The sequence below is a fragment of the Manis javanica genome, chromosome 8 (genome assembly GCF_040802235.1).
Source record: "Manis javanica isolate MJ-LG chromosome 8, MJ_LKY, whole genome shotgun sequence".
In the NCBI taxonomy this organism is placed as follows: Eukaryota; Metazoa; Chordata; class Mammalia; order Pholidota; family Manidae; genus Manis; species Manis javanica.
This window is the reverse complement of record NC_133163.1, coordinates 84,898,527-84,919,996: the sequence shown is the minus strand read 5'-3', so window position 1 is coordinate 84,919,996 and position 21,470 is coordinate 84,898,527. Positions and strand designations below refer to the sequence as shown.

The following is a 21,470-nucleotide window of genomic DNA, read 5'->3' as shown; positions in this document are numbered from 1 at the left end:
AAGAGGTAAAAGTAGGGATTAAACTTAGATCTTCTAACTTCAAGCACAATGCTCTGTTTGTTATATTCAAAATACTTAAACAAACAAAAAATTCTTTTAAATCAAAAAGTGTGCAAGCAGTCATGATAGGAAGGTTAAATAGTGCAATTAATGCTCGGTATCATGGATAAAACTTCAGAATTACTAAAACCCTGCTTTGGTGGAGCATAACTTACTTCACTGATTTTGGTGGGAAGGGGTGGAGGAGTTGTGTTCTTTATAGGAATTTCTGGGGGAAAAAAAGAAAACAAAACAAAAACTGATTCAAACTAATCCTCTCAGATAAAAGTCTGCTTCATAAACCTCTGATAAAATAGCTTTCTCCACATTCTGGTTACTGCTCTCTTAACTTCAGCGACCCAGAAATCCCAACAGATTATCTTAATTCTTGGCCATTTGATGTCACTGGGGACCATCCTGGCTAACACTTTTTTGAGTAGTAGGGAGGTATACAACAACCTGGTTTGACCCTTACAGAGCATACATTCACCCAGCCATAGTTCTTCCTTCCACAAGCTCTGTACAGAATGTAAGAATGATTTCCCCTCTCACATCATACTTTCCAGCTCACTAACCCTTCCTGATCTCTGTGACCTTAATGCTTGAATATGCTGACTCACATGGCTTTCTTTCTACCTTACCTAGCAACCTGCTCTTATTCTATAGTTTACAAGTTCAATTATGGACCTTGTCAATCTAATCTGAGCTATGTATTTATTAAGAATGGATTATATGCATATCTGACATAGAAAGGTGTTTTGATGTCAAGGAGGTTTGATCACAAACCTGCATTATAGACCCACAATGCATCTCTCCAGATTTGAATTGGCATGATTTACCTATTCTGAAAGGATTTAAACAGGGAACATACAGAGAAAAACAAAAAGCCTCTAGGCACTTTACAAGATTCAGACTGTTTATTAATTCTACAACTAATTATTAACACCTTTCATGGGCCAGGCTGAGCCTACATTATGATGGGATGAGAAAGTGAATAGGACCAGATAGACAGTCACAGCTGTCATGCAGTATTCAGCTACTTAGATCATTCTGTTTGCATTCAATATGGGTATTAGAGTTATTGTTTTGTTTGCTTTTTAGTCTTGTAAATTTATTTATTTTTAACTAGAAAACAGTTTCTTGCCATTAAGATTATCTCTAATCTCAGCTGGTCAAAGAAACTTAGAGGACAGTTTGATAAACTTGGAGTAGCATGGTTCATTCAGATTCATTTTGACATGGTTCTGCTCATGGATGCCAGGTAAAGTTAGTGGAAAATGAGATAAGGTCAAGTGTAGGAGAGTGCTGGTATTAGCACCAGTTTAGGTTCCAGCCCTCCCTGCCAAAGCTATAAATACAAATGACCAATTTAACAGCATGCAAAGACCACCTACAAGATCTATACCTGGGATCTAATCAGTTGCTCAGCGCCTTCTTTCAATTACAGGATCCCTGCCATGTTTATGGGGACTTTTAATGTGAGCATCACATTTTTGAAGGCCATATCATTATGACCATGTTTGATCTGAGGGTGAGAAAACATGAGCTCGAGTAATGTCTGCACAAGGCTACTCTGAACTGAGCCATAAACTGAAATCAACACGAGCTGACAGTGGAAAAGAAAAACCATGTAAGGAAAAAAGGCTTATATGCCAAAGGGATTGCAACTCTGGAAGTGATGTTATTAAAATTACTTTCTATTTTGCACAGGAAATGAAGTTAGTCAAGAACAGTCACCACAATTTTGTCAAATAATGCTATTTAAGGGCATTTTGGAAGGGAAGGGTGATAAAAGACATAAAGACAAACACATCATCTTCACTTGAATGTGGCAACAGGATATGATTTGCAAAAGAAAAATTAAATTATGAATGTTAGAAGAACTGAATTGCAACTTTTATAAATATTAGCCTAACAATGAATCAACTGAGTCACAACACATGTTTGTGACTTCTCAGGCATAAAGAACGTGATTGCTTAAGACTTTATGAGTGATAAGACCCCTAATTAGAAAACTGGCTTTCTTGCCAAATACTCAAATATTATGAAAGTATAGAAGCATCTTTTCTCTATTATGGTTATTACCCTGTGTCAGACACTCTGAAACTTCAGGGACCTTCTCAGTCTACATCTTTTCTTTGGGCTTTCACATTCATTCCTATGACTTAAACTGCCACCCTCTGAACTCTAATCCAGTACTCTCCTGTGGGCCCGGCATCTCTACCTGTGGGCCTCAGTCATATGTCAAACCAGCACGTCCAGAGTTTACCTTATTGTTTTCCATCCCAAATCTGGTTCTCTTCATCAGTATTAAGCCAGTTATCAAGCAAGAAAAAGCAGAATTATCCTTTTCTCTTGTTTTTGTGCTTCCAGTGGGTTATCTAGTGCTATAACTCTTAAAACCTTGATAAATGCATCCCTTCCCTTGCTAATTTTACTGTGACCACTTCTGCTCAAGTTCTTACCGTCATTTGCCTAGACTATTGCAGAACAGCTTGAGAGACTGCCTTCCAGTCTTTTCCTATCCAAACCTTCTTTACATTGCTTAGTTATAATGTATTTCTCAACAACAAAAAGCGAAATGATCCTGCATACAGAAACAAAGCCAGCGTGACCATGTCATTCACATACATACTACTTTTCCAAGGCTCTCTCTTGCCTATAAGACAAAGTTCACATTCTTTAGCAAGTCTTCATGTGACCTTCCTCTCCCTTCTGGTCTGGTGTTCTTCCCATTTGCCCTGTGATCCAGCCACACCCAGTCTCTTGCCGCTCCCCAAACACATCATGTCTTTCATTTTGAGCTTTGCAGTGTTTTCCTCTGCCTGGAATGCCCTTTCATAACTTGTCTACAGAGAATTCCTAATCCTCAGTTTCCTCATCTGTATAACAGGGTGATAAACTGCTTACTTCGGAGGGTTGTCATGAAGCCTAAATAAGAGAGATGATCTCCCCCCCTGGTGTCCGGCATGCAACCACATGTGGCAGTTGTTAGCTGTCATTGCTGCCACTGCCATCATTACCATTCTCTTTGCTTTTTCCTGAATTTGAACAAAAACATCCCCTTTGGTGCTTACCTGGAAGTGTCAGGCGTGCCTTCATTCTGGTTCTTTATGCTTAAAAGTAGTGCCATATTACATCAACTTTAAAACTGATCAAATTTTCAAATTTTAGCATCTCTGATTAGGAGTACATCCTAAAATCTGTGACACATCATGGCGTAGATGCCAACAATTTTTCTTTGTTTGTACTACTTACAATAAAGGTGTTTCTTCCAATGAATGGAACATTAGACAGGATACTATATTGTATGACAGTTGCCATAAAAATTTGATTATCCAGGGTAGATAAAGCATATTTATGGAAGAAAGAAAATCCTATAATTTCTGTGAAACATCCACAGGAAAAACAGACCATTGTTTAGAATTCCACAGCAATAAAGAGTTATTCCACTTATATATACTGTAACTTGGCAACCCCCCACCCCCTGAACCACAGAGTGGCCTGATGAAGTAGCATGCTGCCACCTCCTTCAGTTAAGCATCCCACTCCTCCCTGAGAGCCAAACAATAGCCAGGCCCAGAGCAAAAGTGGGGAGGGGCTAGCTGGTGAAACTGCATCCGGACAACCCAGGATGCAAGCTGAGAAAGTAGAGCCACAATGTAAAGAGGAGCGTGAAGGAGATGAGGAAGGCCAAGGGATTGTGTCTCTAGACAAACTCTATACAACAGAAATAAAATGCAAGCCAGAAATGTTATTCAAAATTTTCCAGTAGCCATGCTTAAAAACAAAAAGCAGGTAAATTAATAACATTTTTTTAACCCAATATATTCAAACTATTACTTTATCACTATCAATATAAAAATCAGAAATGAAATATTTTGTGTGTTCTTTTGCACTAAGTCTTCAAAATTCAATCTGTGTTTTACCCTTATAGCATCTCTCAAACCGGATCTCATGTGCTCAACAGTGGCATGCGGCTAGTATGTGCCATATATATTGGACAGTATGATTCTAGACTGATTTTTGACCAACTCAGTGAAGTAATAACAGTAACAGATTATTTCAACAGTGGCTCTTTACACCACACAATATTGGGAATCATTAAGATTCCTATAATATTTTATTTCTGTATTTTTAAATTTCTTAGGGAATGGTGATTTTCCTTTAAATTCTTGTGCTGTGTTTTGGCTGATTTTGTTTTAACCATGGACTTGAGGCTATTCCTAATGTCTTTCCCATCTTCCCTTTACTAGGCTGGTTGAAAGAGAGCTGACTCCTGTATACTATGACAGATCTCTCCCAATAAACAGCCCTTAAGAGAAGGACAAGGAATGCCTACCATATAGCATTTCTGAATAAACATCTTTGAATACACATTTCAAAGGTGAACTAAGCTTGATAATAGTGGTTCTCAACCTGGGCTGCACACAGGGTGTGATTCACCTGAGGGGTTAAAAAAAAAGTGCTGATGCCTGGTTCCAGCCCCATAGATGGTAGGTCTGGAGTTTGGCTGTCAAAATTTAAAAAATCTCCCCCAGGTGATTCTAGAATGCAGCCAGGGTTGAGAAACCACAGCCTCTGGGGCTTTCTTTGAACATTTTACTACAGCCACACCTTTGCTCCCCTGATAAGAGGTCCAGTTTGCCTCACTTAGTTTCCTCTCTCAGAACAGACCAGAAGTTTCTTGAGAAACCTAGCAGAGAAGAAGTTAACATATAATCCCTAATGCTGACTTGCAAATTCCTTTTCCAAGGCACTGAAGAAGATTTTCGGGGTTCTAAATCTGTTCGTGTATATCTTTTTCCAACAAAGAAAGAGTAAAATTCACAATATAAGTTTTAAGATGCTATCTGGTTCAAAGAGAAAGGATTATAATAAAGCCATTACAGCATCCAGGGAGATAATACCCAGATATACACACCACAGAATTTTCCAGACATAGAATAGTAGCAATTAAAAATAAAAATGGAATCTAAGTGAACATGAGCCTCATTTCAAATTAATTCTACATGTCAAGAGCAGAAATTATTAACTGGGGGTCAGCGAAGAAAAATATTTCATGCTTTTCTTCAGGCCATTTAGTCTTTCCTCAAAGTTTATGAAAACTAGAGTAATGTAAAAGGATTTAAAATATGAAAATGGATTTGAAAGGTGATAGGAAAGTGCAGGACATGCCTTTACATTGTGCATGTGACCACCATGGGGACATGGACTCCCGGGGTCACTGGAGCTGCTGGTGACCAGCAGGGATGCTGGGCAGTGGGATCAGAGAGAGCTCCACAGCTCAGAGGATGTTTCAGAGTATTGTGTATGTGCAGTGGACACAGCTCCCTACCTTTCTGGAAGAACTCTTCCAGTTTGTCCTTGAAAGGCTGGAGATGCTCCTTTGGGGATTCCTTGCACACCATCACCATCTGTTTCTCACTTGCTGTGAAGAGAAGTTTGGAATTAGACTTCCTCAAGAACACGTATCTGCTGAGCTTGTGCTCCGTGCTATGCTCTTAGGTATCAGTTGTGCAAAATTATGATCAATCACTGTTCATCCAAATTCCAGGGGGAAAAGCAAAAACAGAGACAACACAAACAAAAAAAATATCATTAGCTCACTCCACACCTTTCTTAGGAACAAGGAAGCACATCACCTCGAAGTTTCCTTTTAGAGATGCAGAAAAGCCTCTGACTTGGGACAGGTGAAGTACTCTGCTTTTTGTATCTAAAAAATAGAGGACAAAAACTCTCGAAGGACTAGTCCCAGGGAATTAAGAGCTCCAACCCTCTTCAGATTTACATTCCAAAGGTAAAGCTTGAAATAGATTTTGCAGAAATCCCCAGCCACCCAAGGGGCTTGGAACCATCAAACTGATGATTCCTCAGGGTGACACCCACATCTCATCATGAGAACTCAGCCAAGATTAGGTTTTTCATGCTTCCCATTCATCTTCCCATGAATATTGCACTAACATGGGTGAAATCATTTTATATGTGATTTACTTCAGGCAGAATATCTGGAATTTGTAATAGCTTGCTCTTTTGATGATCAAGCCCTCTTAAATTAGATATTCTGATATGGTGACATGGAAACCACAATAATCCACAGTTCACCAGCACAGTGGCAACTGTGTCATTTACTGCGAAGGGAAACAGTGGAATGTGTCTTTTCATTTTGTTCTCTTCTTTTGTTTTAAGGGAGAAGAGATCAAGTGTTAATTTGGGGTCTTAAGGTTTCTCTGGTCTGTATGAATTATAAGGCAAGACCATCCTCTGAAAACAAAGGAGGGGAGAGGCAAAAAGAAAAATCTATCCATGGGTGCTCATTGCTAATTAAATTATATTCAAACTTCCAGGCTTGGGATTTAAGGCCCTTTCCATTATGGCACCATTCTACCTTTCAGCATCATTTTCCCCATGTGTTTGACCAACCAACAAAAACTACAATGTTTCCGAATTATATCAACCAACATCTCCATGTTGCGATTTGCATGATTCTCTGTATTACAAAATAAATTCTGATTTAAGTGCATACCTACTTTCTGCTGATTTGACAAAGTCTCGGTCATCTTAAAAAGTTTCTCTGAGATGCTGCCACTGCCACAAAGCACTTTCCAATCTAAAGTTTTTGCATCCTTCACACCACTCTAGGGTCTTCAGTGGACTGCTTATGTTTTGCCTTTGATTTTAATTACTTGTGTGCTCATATTAAGCTCTGAGGAGCCATCATACAGGCTTCATTTACTTGTCCCCAAACTTCTCCAGAAAGCTTCATGCATTACCTGGCCAAAGCATGTGATTTCCACACCTTAACTGGATTCTTATGGGGAGGAAGGTTGAAGAAAATGAGCACTGTTGATCCAGACTCAGAGCACAGCGAGACCTCTGTCCTCCCTTTCCAGGACAGGGACACCAAGGGTCCCAGTGTCTTCACACTGCAAACACTGTGACTGTCCCAAGCTGTTGTGAAAGGGTTCAGTGTCTTTTAAAGATCCCCTCCATCTGGCCTCACCATCACCACTTCATGCATAAGACACAAACAAGGTAGCAAAGATTGTCTTCTGATTGGGTAGTGCTGAGAGACTCCTTGGAAGACGTCTGTTCTCCAGGATCAGCATTTTTCAAACTTTGATGCTAACGTCAGTTTTTCTGATGATATCCAGTGATGATTCTGGTAACCCTGGTAGCCATGTCTAAAGCAAAGCTAGAACTGCTCACAATATAAATTGGAGGAGTCCTTTAAATTCCTTAGTTAGCCCTCTACTACATTCACTTCCAAAAATACTGCTTACAGAGAACCATTTTTATGGACACAAATATCTGGAGAGGCACACTTGCAGTCTGGTAATGGGACACAACTGAAGCCATGACAATAATTCCTTCAAGGTTACTTGCCCCCAGACAGAGCCAAGCCAAAGGCAGAGCTTATTCACCTAATCACAAAAGGAAAAACTTCCACTGTTGCCTGAATTGAAAGGGTTGGTCACTGTTGCTCTCCCTTTGTCCTTGGCTTGATGGCAAAGCCCATGAGGTCCACCAAACCGTTTAGATTGTAGGAAGCCATATAGTGGTGTAATCTCAAGACCTACCTGGGCTCAAGTGGGCTGTGGCTTATTTTTCTCATCTGCAAAATGGGACGCTCCCCTTGTTGGCCATGGTACACGAATGAAGTGAGATAAAGCACATAAGGTGGTGTGCAGAGTGCCTAGCACTGACAAGTGGCCTAATAAATATTATTTGCTATTTTTATAACTTAGTAAGATTGATCAGGAAACATGTTACAGTCAGAATGACATGTCAGGTCATGGTTGGGGGTTACTGGTTACAAATGCTGTGCACCGTATTTACAGAAATCCATTCCAGTGCAAACCTCCTATTTAGAACATAGAGATAATGATTTTCCTGGCCTCGCTCAAGTTCTACCCCCCGTGGTGAGAATTCACTGAAGAAACTCCTGGGGAAAAAATGAAGCAAATGTGAAACAAGTGCCCTAGGCCTCTGAACCTCATGGCTTTGAAATCAGAAACTGAAACCAGTGCCAACAAGAACTGCTCCCCTGCTGCCCTCGGGGTCCTCTCTGCCCCCGCCAGCGGGCCCAGCCTCCCTCGTAGCCTGTCAGAATTAAACTTCTCCACACCATCAAGCAAAGAGCTGCCCTCCAACCCGGACCGGCTCAGCACAGTCATGCACGCCAGTGGCCAGGCAGCTCACCTGCTCCAGTCTATCAAATTGGCTTCTCCGGGTGCTTTCCAGCAGACCAGTGGAGGACCTGAAGGCTAATTCATGGTAACACTGGAAGCCAGCAGCACGTAAAGGAGAGAGGTCACTGACAAGTCCACAAATGCAGATTATCCCCCAGCCAGGAGGCACGTACACAGTACTGCCAGACCACCAAGGCTGCCTCAGGTGTGGGCTGTGCCTGGAGTCCCGATGGGAAAAGCCAAAGGCACCCCAGGTTCTCTTCCTTTCTTCCCCCAATGGCCCACTGTGAAGTTTTTGATAGAATTAAAATTGTATTAATTGCTGAAGTTAGCTAAGTGATTGTTGTGAGAGAAAATGAAACAATAGACACAAAATTGAAAGTATTCTCATGTAAAGTTAAGTACTTGTGAAGAATTTAGTGAAAGGAAAAATATAACCTCAAATGTTTTAAGAGTTCAGATATTAGACTGGCTGTCTATGACTGTCTAGGTCATAGGCCACTTCATTTTTGATCCCTACAAACAGAGAATAAAGTCTGCTGAGCCACTTAAAACAGAATGGGTAGAAGAATGTAGAGGCAAGGCCTAGATATACTTAATCAAATTTTAATATATGTTTAATCACCTGAACAGATCAAATGCACATGGGCATTTTTTAGGAAAATATGGAGCATGTCTCTCTCTTTGTGTTTGAGGACCTATGGATTGAGTGAAATCAGAATACATTTTTAGAGGAAAGGAAAGATTTATGCAGGTTCTGCTTTTCCAGTCTAGAATATTCTCTCTTCTCTGCTTACCTAATTCCCACCCTACTCCCTCCATTGCTCTGTGCCAGTTATACCTCTCCTTCCTTTTTACAAGATCCCTGTCCTTTCCATAATCTCCATGCTCAAAGGACCACTACAGAGGATTGCTACAGCAATATACAGAACTATTTGGTTAAAGCAAATTTTTGTATTATATCCATGGGGTTTACCTGAGAAATACAAATCAGAGTCAGATTATAAAGGGCATAAAATGCTGGGTTAATGAGTTTATCCTAAAGGAAATCATTCAATAAATACATCAATTTGCCAAATAACTATTGTGTGCCAGAAATAGTACTTGGGGATATATCAGTGAAAAAAAAAAACCAGACTAAAATATCTAAGCTCTCATACATTGTTGTGAATGGATCACCAACACAAATTTCTTAGTGGGTATGGCACATAGTAATTATTATTTCAGGTAATTTGAACTGCATGCAAATATGTGAATTATTTCCTTTCACATTAACCTACTCCAGTGTTAACAAACGTGCAATGTATGTTTCATATTAATGTACGTCAGTGTCCCTTTTTAGTAATAGTGCTTTTCACATCAGACACAAAGAGAGACAGAGAGAGAACTCTTAGTTTTCTATCCTAGAACTTTTATCAAAACAAACTTAAAGACAAATTCAGGAATCAAAATTGCGATATTAGCACAACAAACCTACACAATTCTTTTTCATGGCATTGGCTTTGAACTGAAGGGCTAGGGAATATTATATCCAATGCATTAAAATAGTAAAATTAAAATAGCTTTTGCCTAGTTGCAATTCAAGGATTTCTATGGAAGAGGGAAATAACATATAAAACTAGTAAAATATTAAGAATTTTAAAATTTTGATTAAAGGATGGCACAAAGAATGTACTACTTTATGGCTATTTTCTGCACATACATTTTTTAAAGGCTACACTAAGGAAGACTTCAAGTTGCTTTAAGTCAAAATAAATGACACAAGTTTGAAATAATAATTGCTTATTTCATGTTCTTGAGTTCTGGTGTTGAATACAGGGTGCATTTTAAGGCTTAGTATGCTTGAGCAGTGTTAGAGAAATGTTGGTGTGGGTTGTAGGGGGCAAACAAAAAATGTGTTCTAGAAGAGACCTATATAGGTTAGATTTCAGAGGGACTGCTAAGTCGTGCTAAATAACACCCATGAAGTCCAACTTCCTGGGTTCAAATCAGACAACTGTGCATTAATGACCCTTGTATGGGCAACCTATAAATAAAGGTGCTTTATTTATCCTTAGTTTGGGAATTCAACTGATGTAATTATGATGTCCAAATCAATCCTCCTAGTAACTGTATTCACCCAAAGGCAAAAATCTATATCCAAAGAAAAGAATCTCTATCCAAAATCTATATGCACTCCACCTCCAAAAAAAAAAAGAACTTGAACAGGCAATTAGGAGTAAAAACATAGGAGTGAAAACATGCATGGTACCTGGATCAGAATGTTACTTCAGAATAATGTGTAGACACAGAGATGGAGTCACATACACCAGTGCAATTTTGAGTGCGTACACACAGTATCTGTCTCAGAAACTAATTAGAACATTATGCTAAGTAAAAGAAGCCAGTCACAAAGAACCACATATTCTGTGTTTCCATTTATATGATATGTCCAGAATAGGCAAATCCACAGAGACAGAAAGTCGATTATGGTTGTGTAGGGCTGGGGAGAGAGGGAATGACAGACAGAGGAGTGACGGCTAAGGAGCACAAGGGCTTTCTTATGAGGTAATGAAAATTATCTAAAATTGATTGTGGTGATGGTTGAATGACTGTGAATATACCAAAAATAATTACATTGCATATTTTAATTGGGGGAATTACATTGAATGCTGAAAGAAAAGCTAACTAGAAACTCTGAGTCTTAACCAGGAAATATAATGAGCAGACAAGTGAAGAATGTTCTATTTGTGCTTCTTTTATAAGGTAGAGTGGTTTTTCAAATCTTAGGTGTGTGACTATGCCTTCATTTGAAGTTATAATATTTATTAAACCATGGATCTGAAGTGGAAAATGAGATTGGAATACAAAGGTACTTGAGAAATTGAACACATTAGTTTTCAAAAGGTACCAGTAAGAGTTATCAAAATAAAAGATCTATTAAACAAACAACTGGACTGAAGACAAGGCACTTAAAGAATCTGCTATATTCTCCCATAGTGTAGGATGCCTTTCTGTTCTACTGATAGTGTCCTTTGCTGTACAGAAGCTTTTTAGTCTGATGTAGTCCCACTTGTTCATTTTTGCTTTTGTTTCCCTTGCCTGAGGAGATGTGTTCAGGAAAAAATTGCACATGTTTATATTCAAGAGATTTTTGCCTGTGTTTTCTTCTAAGATTTTATGGTTTCATGACTTATATTCAGGTCTTTGATCCATTTTGAGTTTATTTTTGTACATGGAGTTAGGCAATAATCCAGTTTCCTTCTCTTACATGTAGCTGTCCAGTTTTGCCAACACCAGTTGTTGAAGAGGCTGTCATTTCTGCATTGCATATCCATGGCTCCTTTATCGTGTATTAATTGGCTGTATATGTGTGGGTTTATATATGGGCTCTCTATTCTGTTCTTGTACCAGTACCAAATTGTCTTGATTACTGTGGCTTCGTAGTAGAGCTTGAATTGGGGAGTGTAATTCCCCAGCTTTATCCTTCCTTCTCAGGATTGCTTTGGCTATTTGGGGTCTTTTGTGGTTCCATATGAATTTTAGAACTATTTGTTCTAGTTCACTGAAGAATGGTGTTGATATTTTGATAGGGATTGCATTGAATCTGTAGATTGCTTTAGGCAGGATGGCCATTTTAACAGTATTAATTCTTCCTATCCATGAGCACTGGATGTATTTCTGTTTATTGGAGTCTAATTTCTCTCATGAGTGTCTTATAGTTTTCAGAGTATAGATCTTTCACCTCTTTGGTTATATTCACTCCTAGGTATTTTATTCTTTTCAATGCAATTGTAAATGGAATTGTTTTCCTGATTTCTCTTTCTGCTAGTTCCTCATTAGTATATAGGAATGCAACAGATTTCTGTGTATTAACTTTGTATCCTGCAACTTTGCTGAATTATTAGTCCTAATAGTTTGGGGGTGGATTCTTTATGGTTTTTTATGTAAAACATCATGCCATCTGCAAACAGTGACAATGTAACTTCTTCCTTACCAATCTGGATGCCTTTTATTTCTTTGTATTATCTGACTGACAGGGATAGGACCTCTAGTACTATGCTGAATAAAAGTGGGGAGAGTGGGCATCCTTGTTTTGTTCCCAATCTTAAAGGAAAAGCTGTTAGCTTTTTGCTGTAAAGTAGGATGTTGGTTGTAGGTTTCTTGAATATTGGCTTTATTATGTTGAGGTACTTGCTCTCTATACCTATTTTGTTGAGAGTTTTTTTCATGAATGGATATTGAATTCTGTCAAATGCTTTTTCAGCATCTATGGAGATAATCATTTGGTTTTTGTCCTTCTTTTTGTTGATGTGGTGGATGCTGATGATGGATTTTCGAATGTTGTACCATCCTTGCATCCCTGAGATGAATCCCACTTGATCATGGTGTATGATCCTCTTGATGTATTTTTGAATTTGGTTTGCTAATATTTTGTTGAGTATTTCTGCATCTATGTTCATCAGAGATATAGATCTGTCATTTTCTTTCTGTGGTATCTTTGTCTGGTTTTGGTATTAGAGTGATGCTGGCCTCATAGAATGAGTTTGGAAGTGTTCCCTCCTCTTCTACTTTTTGGAAAACTTTAAAGAGGATGGGTATTAGGTCTTCTCTAAATGTTTGATAAAATTCACCAGAGAAGCCATCTGGTACAGGGGTTTTGTTCTTAGGTAGCTTTTTGATTATCAATTCAGTTTCATTGCTGGTAATTGGTCTGTTCAGATTCTCTGTTTCTCTTGGTTATGTCTTAGAAGGTTATATTTTTCTAGAAAGTTGTCCATTTCTTCTAGGTTATCCAATTTGCTAGCATATAATTTTTCATGGTATTCTCTAATAATTCAGTGTATTCCTGTGGTGTCCATTGGATTTTCCTTCTCATTTCTGATTCTGTTTATGTGTGTAGACTCTTTTTTTCTTCAAAGTCTGGCTAAGGATTTACCTATTTTGTTTATTTTCTCAAAGAACCAGCTCCTGGTATTGTTAATTCTTTCTATTGTTTTATTCCTCTCGATTTTATTAATTTCTGCTCTGATCCATTATGTCCCTCCTTCTACTGACTTTGGGCCTCATTTTTTCTTCTTTTTCTAGTTTCATTAATTGTGAGTTTAGACTGTTTATTTGGGATTGTTCTTCTTTCTTGAGGTAAGCCTATATTGCAATATACTTTCCTCCTAGAGCTGCCTTCACTGTGTCCCACAGATTTTGGGGTATTGAGCTGTTGTTTTCAATTGTTTCCATATATTGCTTGATCTCTGTTTTTATTTGGTCATTGATCCATAGATTATTTAGGAGCATGTTGTTAATCCTCCATGTGTTTGTGGACTTTTTTGTTTTCTTTGCATAATTTATTTCTAGTTTCATAGTTTTGTGGTCTGAGAATCTGGTTGGAGCAATTTCAATCCTTCTGAATTTACTGATGCTCTTTTTGTGGCCTAGCATATGATCTATTCTGGAAAATGTTCCATGTGCACTTGAGAGGAATGTGTATCCTGCTGCTTCTGAGTGGAGTGTTCTGTAGATGTCTGTTAGGTCTGTCTGTTCTAATGCATTGCTCAGTGTCTTTAACTCTTTACTTATTTTCTGTCTGGTTGATCTGTCCTTTAGAGTGAATGGTGTGTTGAAGCCTCCTAAAATGAATGCATTGCATTCTATTTCCCCCTTTAATTCTGTTAGTATTTGTTTCACATATGTAGGTGTTCCTGTATTGTGTGCACAGATACTTATAATGGTTATATCTTCTTGTTGGACTGACCCCTTTATCATTATGTAACATCCTTCTTTGTCTCATTACTTTTTTTGTTTTGAAATCTGTTTTGTCTGATACAAGTACTGCTACTCCCAGTTTTTTCTCCCTCTTGCTTGCATGAAATATCTTTTTCTATTCCTTCACATTCAGTCTGTGTGTGTCCTTGGGTTTGAAGTGAGTCTCTTGTAGGCAGCATACAGATGGGTCTTGTTTTTTTATGTATTCTGTAACTCTATGTCTTTTGATTGGTGCACTGAGTCCATTTACATTTAGGGTGATTAACAATAGGTATGTACTTATTGACATTGCAGGCTTTAGATTCATGGTTACCAAAGTTTCAAGCATAGCTTTTTTACTGTCTAACAGTCTAACTTAACTCACTTAGTACACTATTAGAAACACAGCCTAAAGTTTTTTTTCCTCTTCTTTTTCTTCCTCCTCCACTCTTTATATATGAGGTGTCATATTTTGTACTCTTTGTGTGTCCCGTGACTGACTTTGTGGGTAGTTGATTTAATTTCCCATTTGCTTAGTAATTAATTGGTCTACTTCCTTTACTCTGATTTTATTTTCTCTGGTAACAGCTATTTAGCCTTAGGAACACTTCCATCAATAGCAGTCCCTCCAAAATACACTGTATAGACAATTTGGTGGTGGTAAATTCCCTCACCTTTTGCTTATCTGGAAATTGTTTAGTCCCTGCTTCAAATTTAAATGATAATCTTGCTAGTTAGCATATTCTTGGTTGGAGGCCCTCTGTTTTATTGCATTAAAGATATCATGCCACTCCATTCTGGCCTTTAAGGTTTCTGCTGAGAAGTTTGATGATAGCCTGATGGGTTTTCCTTTGTATGTGATCTTTTTTCTCTCTCTGGCTGCTTTTAATATTCTGTCCTTTTCCTTGATCTTTGCCATTTTAAATATTATATGCCTTGGTGTTGTTCTTCCTTGGGTCCCTTGTGTTGGGAGATCTGTGCACTTCCATGGCCTGAGAGAATATTTTCTTCCCAAGATTGGGGAAGTTTTCAGCAATTATTTCCTCAAAGAGACTTTCTATCCCTTTTTCTCTCTTTTCTTCTTCTTTTACCCCTATAATTCAAATATTGCTCCATTTGGCTTGGTTGCACAGTTCTCTTACTATTCTTTCAGGCCTAGAGATCCTTTTTTCTCTCTGTGCCTCAGCTTCTTTGTAGTCCTGTTCTCTAATTTCTATTTCATTTGCCATCTTCTCTACCTCAGCTAATCTGCTTTTGAATCCCTCCATTGTATGTTTCATTTCAAATACTGTATTTTTCAAAGTTTCTTTCTCTTTTTTGAACTCTTCACTGAGGTCTTAATTATTTTTCTGTATGTTTATGATTTTTATTTTTAAATTTTAATCAAGAATATGGTAATTTCAGTTTCACTTAGCCCTCTTTCTGGTTTTTGAGGGATTTCAGTTTGTACCAGTTTCTTTTGCGATTTCATATTTCCAGTGATTACTATGGAATAATAACTTTGTCTAGGCAGCGCCCTCTAGTGCTCAGAAGCTTTACTCTCTGGAGATGTCCAGCCCCTGGAACAATGGCAGGGGTTAACAGGTACACAGCGCCAAAGCCTGGTGGGAGGAAAGAGTTCTTTTCTCCTTCCTGGCTGCAGTGCCTGCCTCCACTGCCAATGCCAGTGGGCTGAGTGTGCATGGAGGAGTCTCTATGCTACACCCCTGTAGCTGCTGTAGGTGGGGCCACCCTCCAGCTTGTCTGGTGCAATGGCAGGGGCAGCAGGTTTGTGAAACAGTGTCAGCTGGGAGGAAGGAGTGGTAGGCTTCATATCACAGTGGGTGGCCTATGTGCTGCATTGCCAGCCAGGGGGATGGAGTACCTGAAGCTCCTAACCTGCTGGTATGAGTGCGCCTGGATGATTTTGTCTACCCATCCTTTCCCCTGAGCAGCAAGCTCTGTGTAATCCTTTCACCTATAGCAGCCCTCTCGCTATTGGGAAGTCTTTCAAAGTGTCCACCTTTCTTTTTTCCCAGAGTGGCCAGTTGTGGGTACCTATTCTCCACAAGTGGATGGAATCTCCACAAGTCTCTCTGAGTATTCTGTGTTTGCTCTCCAAACCCTCTAATCTCCTGAGCACCAAGTAATGTGGGTTTGTACTCCTACAGCAGATCTACAGAGCTGGGCTTCTACTCCCTCCTCACTCCATTTCCCTTCTTCCCACCAGTGAGCTGGTGTGTGGGGAGGGATTGGGTCCTGCCAGATTGCAGCTTTGCTACTTTACCCTTTTCCATGAGGTCTTCTCTTTTCTCCAGATGTAGGCCATCTGCTGCAGTTTTCTTTCTGGTCACTCTTTCAGGATTAGTTGTATTTGCTGTATTTTCATGTTATATGTGGTTTTGGGAGGGTTTTTTTTTTGACTCATTGCTCATGCTGCCATCTTGTTTGACAGCCATACTATCTTTAGGAACTTGCCCATCCTCACCCTGTTTCTCACTGACCAATCGCTTCTAGAGCCATTGAAATCCACCTCACCTCACCACTATTTGATACTGAAGAAACACTGTGATGTCACCAGTGAATCCATCCTATTGTCAGCATCCTTTTTTGCTTTCTTATCTCATCTTCATTTACTGCCTAGCAGGATTCCATGCTGTTGAACACCTCTACATCCTTGGGACACTTTTTCCATTAGTTCTGCATTCCCCATTCCTGGTGTTCCTCCTACCTCAACTCTTTGTCTCCTTTGCAGCCTCATCCTTTTCTATTCAGCCACTAAATGTTGATGTTCTTTAACTTTTCCTTTCTTCTCATGCTATGCTCTCTGTCCAGATAGTCCCATCCAGGGAACACCTCAAATAACCATGTGTGGGGCTGTGACTCCCAAGGCTACATGTTTAGCCTATAGCTTTACCCCAAAGGGAGCTCCCAAATCCATCTCTTTCCACTAGACCACCAGGGAATCTTCCCACCTCTTCTCCCATATCCATCCCTACCTCCTTCTCATTTGTCCTCCAAACTGGAGTCAGTGACCCTTATAAAATACAAGGAACTAAATTCAAGGAACTGGATTTAAGAGAACTGAAAAGAACTCTAATTAAGAAAGAGAGGTCAGAAAGTACCACAGAAGCAGGCAGTTTATAATTTTCAATAACATGGTCATGAAAAGTCTTACTGTGAAGACGTTTGACTAGAGACTTGACAGAGTATGGGAGGGAGCCATGAATAAGTTTGAGTGGGAAAATCAAGAGTGTTGCTTAGGCTGTGTTCAGTTTGAGATGTCAATTAGACACTCATATATAAATGTCTGCAGTTTAGGCAGCATGGCTGGGATAGAAATACACACCAGGAAGTCATAAAATTTTTAAAGCCATGAAAGTAGATGAACTGCTAGGCAAAGAGTGCAGCCAAAGAAGAGGAGGGGCTGCAGGACAAACCCAGGGGCATGCAAGCAGTGGAGAGGAGGCCAGCAAAGGGTGGATGGAGAATGAGCAGGAAAGTAGAAAAGCTGGAGCATGGAGTTCATATGATCTGAGAGGAAACCAGATCTGCAAGAAAGAATGAGCAGTCAGCTCTGGTCACTACTGCTGAGAGGTCAGTAGCACACAGAATAGTGACCACTGATGCTAGCAACATGGAGGTTCTAGAAACCTTAAAAGGAAGTTCCAGGGTGGGGGTGGAAGAGTAGGGGAAGGAAGCCAAACTGGGGAGGGTGATACCAGTGGAGACAGATTTTCCAGCCTCTTGTTTTAAAAGTTAAGCTAGAGAAAGAAGAACAAAAAGAAGAATATCCTTCCATCTAAGACTTGGCCTAGTGCTACTTTTATCAAGAGTAGATGCCCCTTTCCCCAGAGGAATGTTGCTTAAAAATAAACTTGCCAGGAAGTTTGAGCCTAGGGAAAAAATCCCATGATTATTATTCACTTTACAGAGGGAGGCTGCCCAGGATCAAATTCACCTTAAAGTCCTGTGATCATGAGTATTCTCCATGAAAAAATTTAAGCAGAAGTGACAGGGCCAAGTGAGGACATGCCAACATGCTTTAGAACTTTTGGAAAGACTTGCGGAGCTGGGCCACCAACTGCAGCCTTTGCACAGAGTTGTCTAAAGTACTGTTATTCAAAGGTCCCTCCTATCAAACATCATAGCTGAGTCAGAATTTTCACTGTGATGATCATGTGGTTATAGATGCAGCTTTGGTCTGCGAGATGTTAGCCTAAAAAATACTCATTAATCACCTACCCGTGATTAGGTTCAAATATAGATAAACTGGGCATGTCTTGATTTACAGGGTGTTAAGTGCTCCATCTATTTATTAAAAAAAAAATCCCTTCCCTTGGTCCTTGTGAAAATCACCCCCACTAGAAACCTTCCTTTGACTAAAGATTAACTCCAGAAGATCTCTTTAGAAACATGTATTAATTGAAAATATTATCAAAGAAGAATTACTAATACTTTAGTATAAATTTATTTCTCAGACTGGTCTGAAAAGGCTGAGATTCCAAGCAATAAGTAGGAAACTTGTGTTATAATGGCAGAAAAAGCACATTTGGGGAGGTTCTGTTTTCCACGTAGACTGTATAACAGGAAGTCTTAGATAGGAAGCCCCAAATATGAAGTTCCTCAGCATGGGAAAGGGAAAGGAACTCATCTTGGGGAGGAGAGCATCAATGAACTTGTAAGAAGTATGATGATGGTAGCATACATAAAGAAATGTGAAAAAAAATTACAAAAGAGTAGGAAAATAATCATTTACAAAACTGCTACCAGAACAGTCACCATTTAAAACTTTGGTACCTTTTTCTTAGTGTCTCAGCCTCTGCATCACATACTTCCTTCCATGATTTTATAGGCACTGCCTTCATATGTTGCTTTTTTTATATAGCTTTATTTGATTTAGAAACTGCTGTACCTTTATTCCTTCTACTGAATGTAGCATGGACAATTTCTCATATTATGTCACAAAATTCACAAGCATTATGTTTAATAGCCACATAAAATTTTATCAAGTGGATGTATCATAGTTCACTTAACAATTCCCCTGCAGTTTAATAGTAAGGCCTTTCTGCCTCATTTTTAGAGTGAATCAGGCTTTAAGTAACATCTGTGCCCATAAAAACTTAGACGCAGATTTTAAGATTGCTTCTTTAGGATAGATAGTAGAATTAGTGGTAAAATAGGAAAAACATTTTTAGAGTTCTTGATACATAGTGGCCAAACTGCTTTTGCTACAATATGGATTGCACCAAAATGGGAAACATGAAGGAAAGAGATTTTGAAAATAAGATTGCGTCTTCTGTACTGCTTTGCAGTGGTGGCTGGCTGGTTACAGATAAGCTAGAATTGTGCCTGTCACTATATTTTAGGAGCTAAGGTTCTTGTGTTTGAAGTGATTATGCTCCAGAATGGAAAACAGGGAGATGACCATCTACGTATTGAGGTAATTTACTCAAAGGTGAAGATAAGTGGTGACATACAAAAGTTCACACACAGCAATCTGGGATTAACCACAGCATAAAACTAGGTTTGAGGCTTGTTCATGAAAACAGCTTTTTTGCAAGCCCCTCTGTGTCACATTTAATTTGAATGTAAACAACACTACTGTCATTATCAGTGGAGCTACCTGAATTTTGGAGGGGGGTGGGTGGTTCTGCAGGCAGTCCATAAACATTAAACATTCAGATTCTTTTTTTTGTGAAATACACATTTACCTCATTCCAAACACATCATTTTAAGATAGTCAGACCTGTAGATCAACAATTTCAAATAAAGATCTGTACACATGATTAAAATTCTAGCCATTTGTGGAGAATAGATAGAATTTACATTTCAGGGCAACCAATTGAGCACTATATTTATTAGCATCTTCAGTGAAAATTAAGAAGTAGCTGATGGAAACAGCAAAGCCTGGTGGGGGAAGCTGCCTCACTCACAGATACTATTATCCTATCCAGTGCTGGAATAAGGAAAATGGCTTTCCTATAGGAATGCTTAAGTGAAAAATACTTTCTCTAGAGTCAAAATGCTTATATTGCCTGAAAGTTTTTACTAAAATTAAGTGACAGATCCTCTCACGCATATAAAGCTGAAGGCAACAGGCCTGCCTCTTCATGATTCAAGGAGACAGGTAAGCGGAAGAGGTATCAACTGCTGATTTTAGGACTTTCCTTTCGGCAGTGTGATAGCTGGCCACAAAGTGACCAGTGAGGAAGATACAAAAGACCATTAGCAAAAAGCAACCTGTGTCCACACTGTTTAGCCAGGACAGCTGTAAGCCTTCCCCCATTTCTCTGACCTCTGGGCCCATGTTCCCACTTTGGCCTTTACTGGTTAGTCACATTAACTGTAATTTTCTACATTTTGGAAAGTGCTTACATCTAAATAAACTATGAAGAAACAAAAGAAAGATGGAAAGGCATAAGCAGAAGAGAGCAAGGAAAAGAACGGAAAGCTATTTTAAAACATGCAACCTAAACTGGTGGATGGGTTCTGGTATCTGTCCCTGGCTACGGGAACCACTGGCAAAGCCTGAAGCTGGCAACTAATGCTAATCAATTTGCCACTGTTTTCAGTTTTAATGCAATATTTGGCTCAGAGTTTTAAAAAAATCCCCTATTCTAGCTAAAATATTTACACAGTCCTATGTGTCTCACTTAATGCCTGTTAAGCAATCGTCCTTTAAAACTCCACAGACACTTGTAAATCTGTCAGGAGAATTGTGGCCTATAAACAAGGCTTCATATAAAGAGGTCTGCATTGTCAATTTGCTGAAAGTTGAGGTTTCTTAGGATGTGTTTGAAAAGAAAGTTGAAAATCAGAAAGGGTTTAGCGTGGGTAACAAAGTGGCCAAAAGTCTCACTGGCAGGATGCTGTTAGTGGTATTAACAGGAAGCCTGCAGACACTGACCTCAGCTATTTAAAGCCATGCTCTCCTGTAAACCTGTCATTGATCCTACCTCTCTGCTGAGTTATAGTGCAAGGGAAAGTTACTGGTCCAGCAACCATACTAGTCTGCATCCCAGGGCCTGGCGGGTTAGAGGAGGTGAGTCGCTCAGGTCTCTAACAGGAGCTATCATTTGGTTATATGAGTGTAAGTGTGTCAGGAAGGATGGAGGATTCTTAGAGGCACAGGGAGATTCTGGGCAGGGTTGATTCTGGGAAGAACAGGACAGCTGAAATGGTGATAAACAAACAGTGTCCCCTGGGAGGGGTGAGGTATAAAAACTCTGAAATGTCTATTAAACTCACTAACATCATCAGCTCTGATGTTACTGAGACTAAGTGATAGCATTGAAAGGCAAGGGAGGCTCTTCTAAGCTGTGTCCTGCAGGCCTGAAGACACCCAGGAACTTGTCTCTGTTTTGGAGATGAGTCAATAACTTGTGATAGGACTTTTAAAAAGGCAAACGGTCCAGTCATTTAATTATTTCTATTAGATTAGCTGACTTTTTATTTCTCCTCCATGTCACTGACTTGAACAGGCCATTGATTATGATTCACAATTTTCTAATAGCTTTAAGGAAGGAAAACAATATA

The 21,470-nt window shown here is 39.3% G+C and overlaps 1 protein-coding gene across 4 annotated transcripts in view; it reads right to left on the bottom strand.

Moving 5' to 3' along the window:
• Positions 1-21,470, bottom strand: part of FMN1 (formin 1) — a 410,926-nt gene that overhangs the window by 82,060 nt on the left and 307,396 nt on the right. For all 4 annotated transcript variants that reach the window (XM_073211578.1, XM_017655899.3, XM_073211580.1 and 1 more), the window contains one exon: positions 5,378-5,470. In XM_073211578.1, coding sequence (XP_073067679.1) covers positions 5,378-5,470 — 93 coding nt within the window. The remainder of the gene's footprint in view (positions 1-5,377; positions 5,471-21,470) is intronic.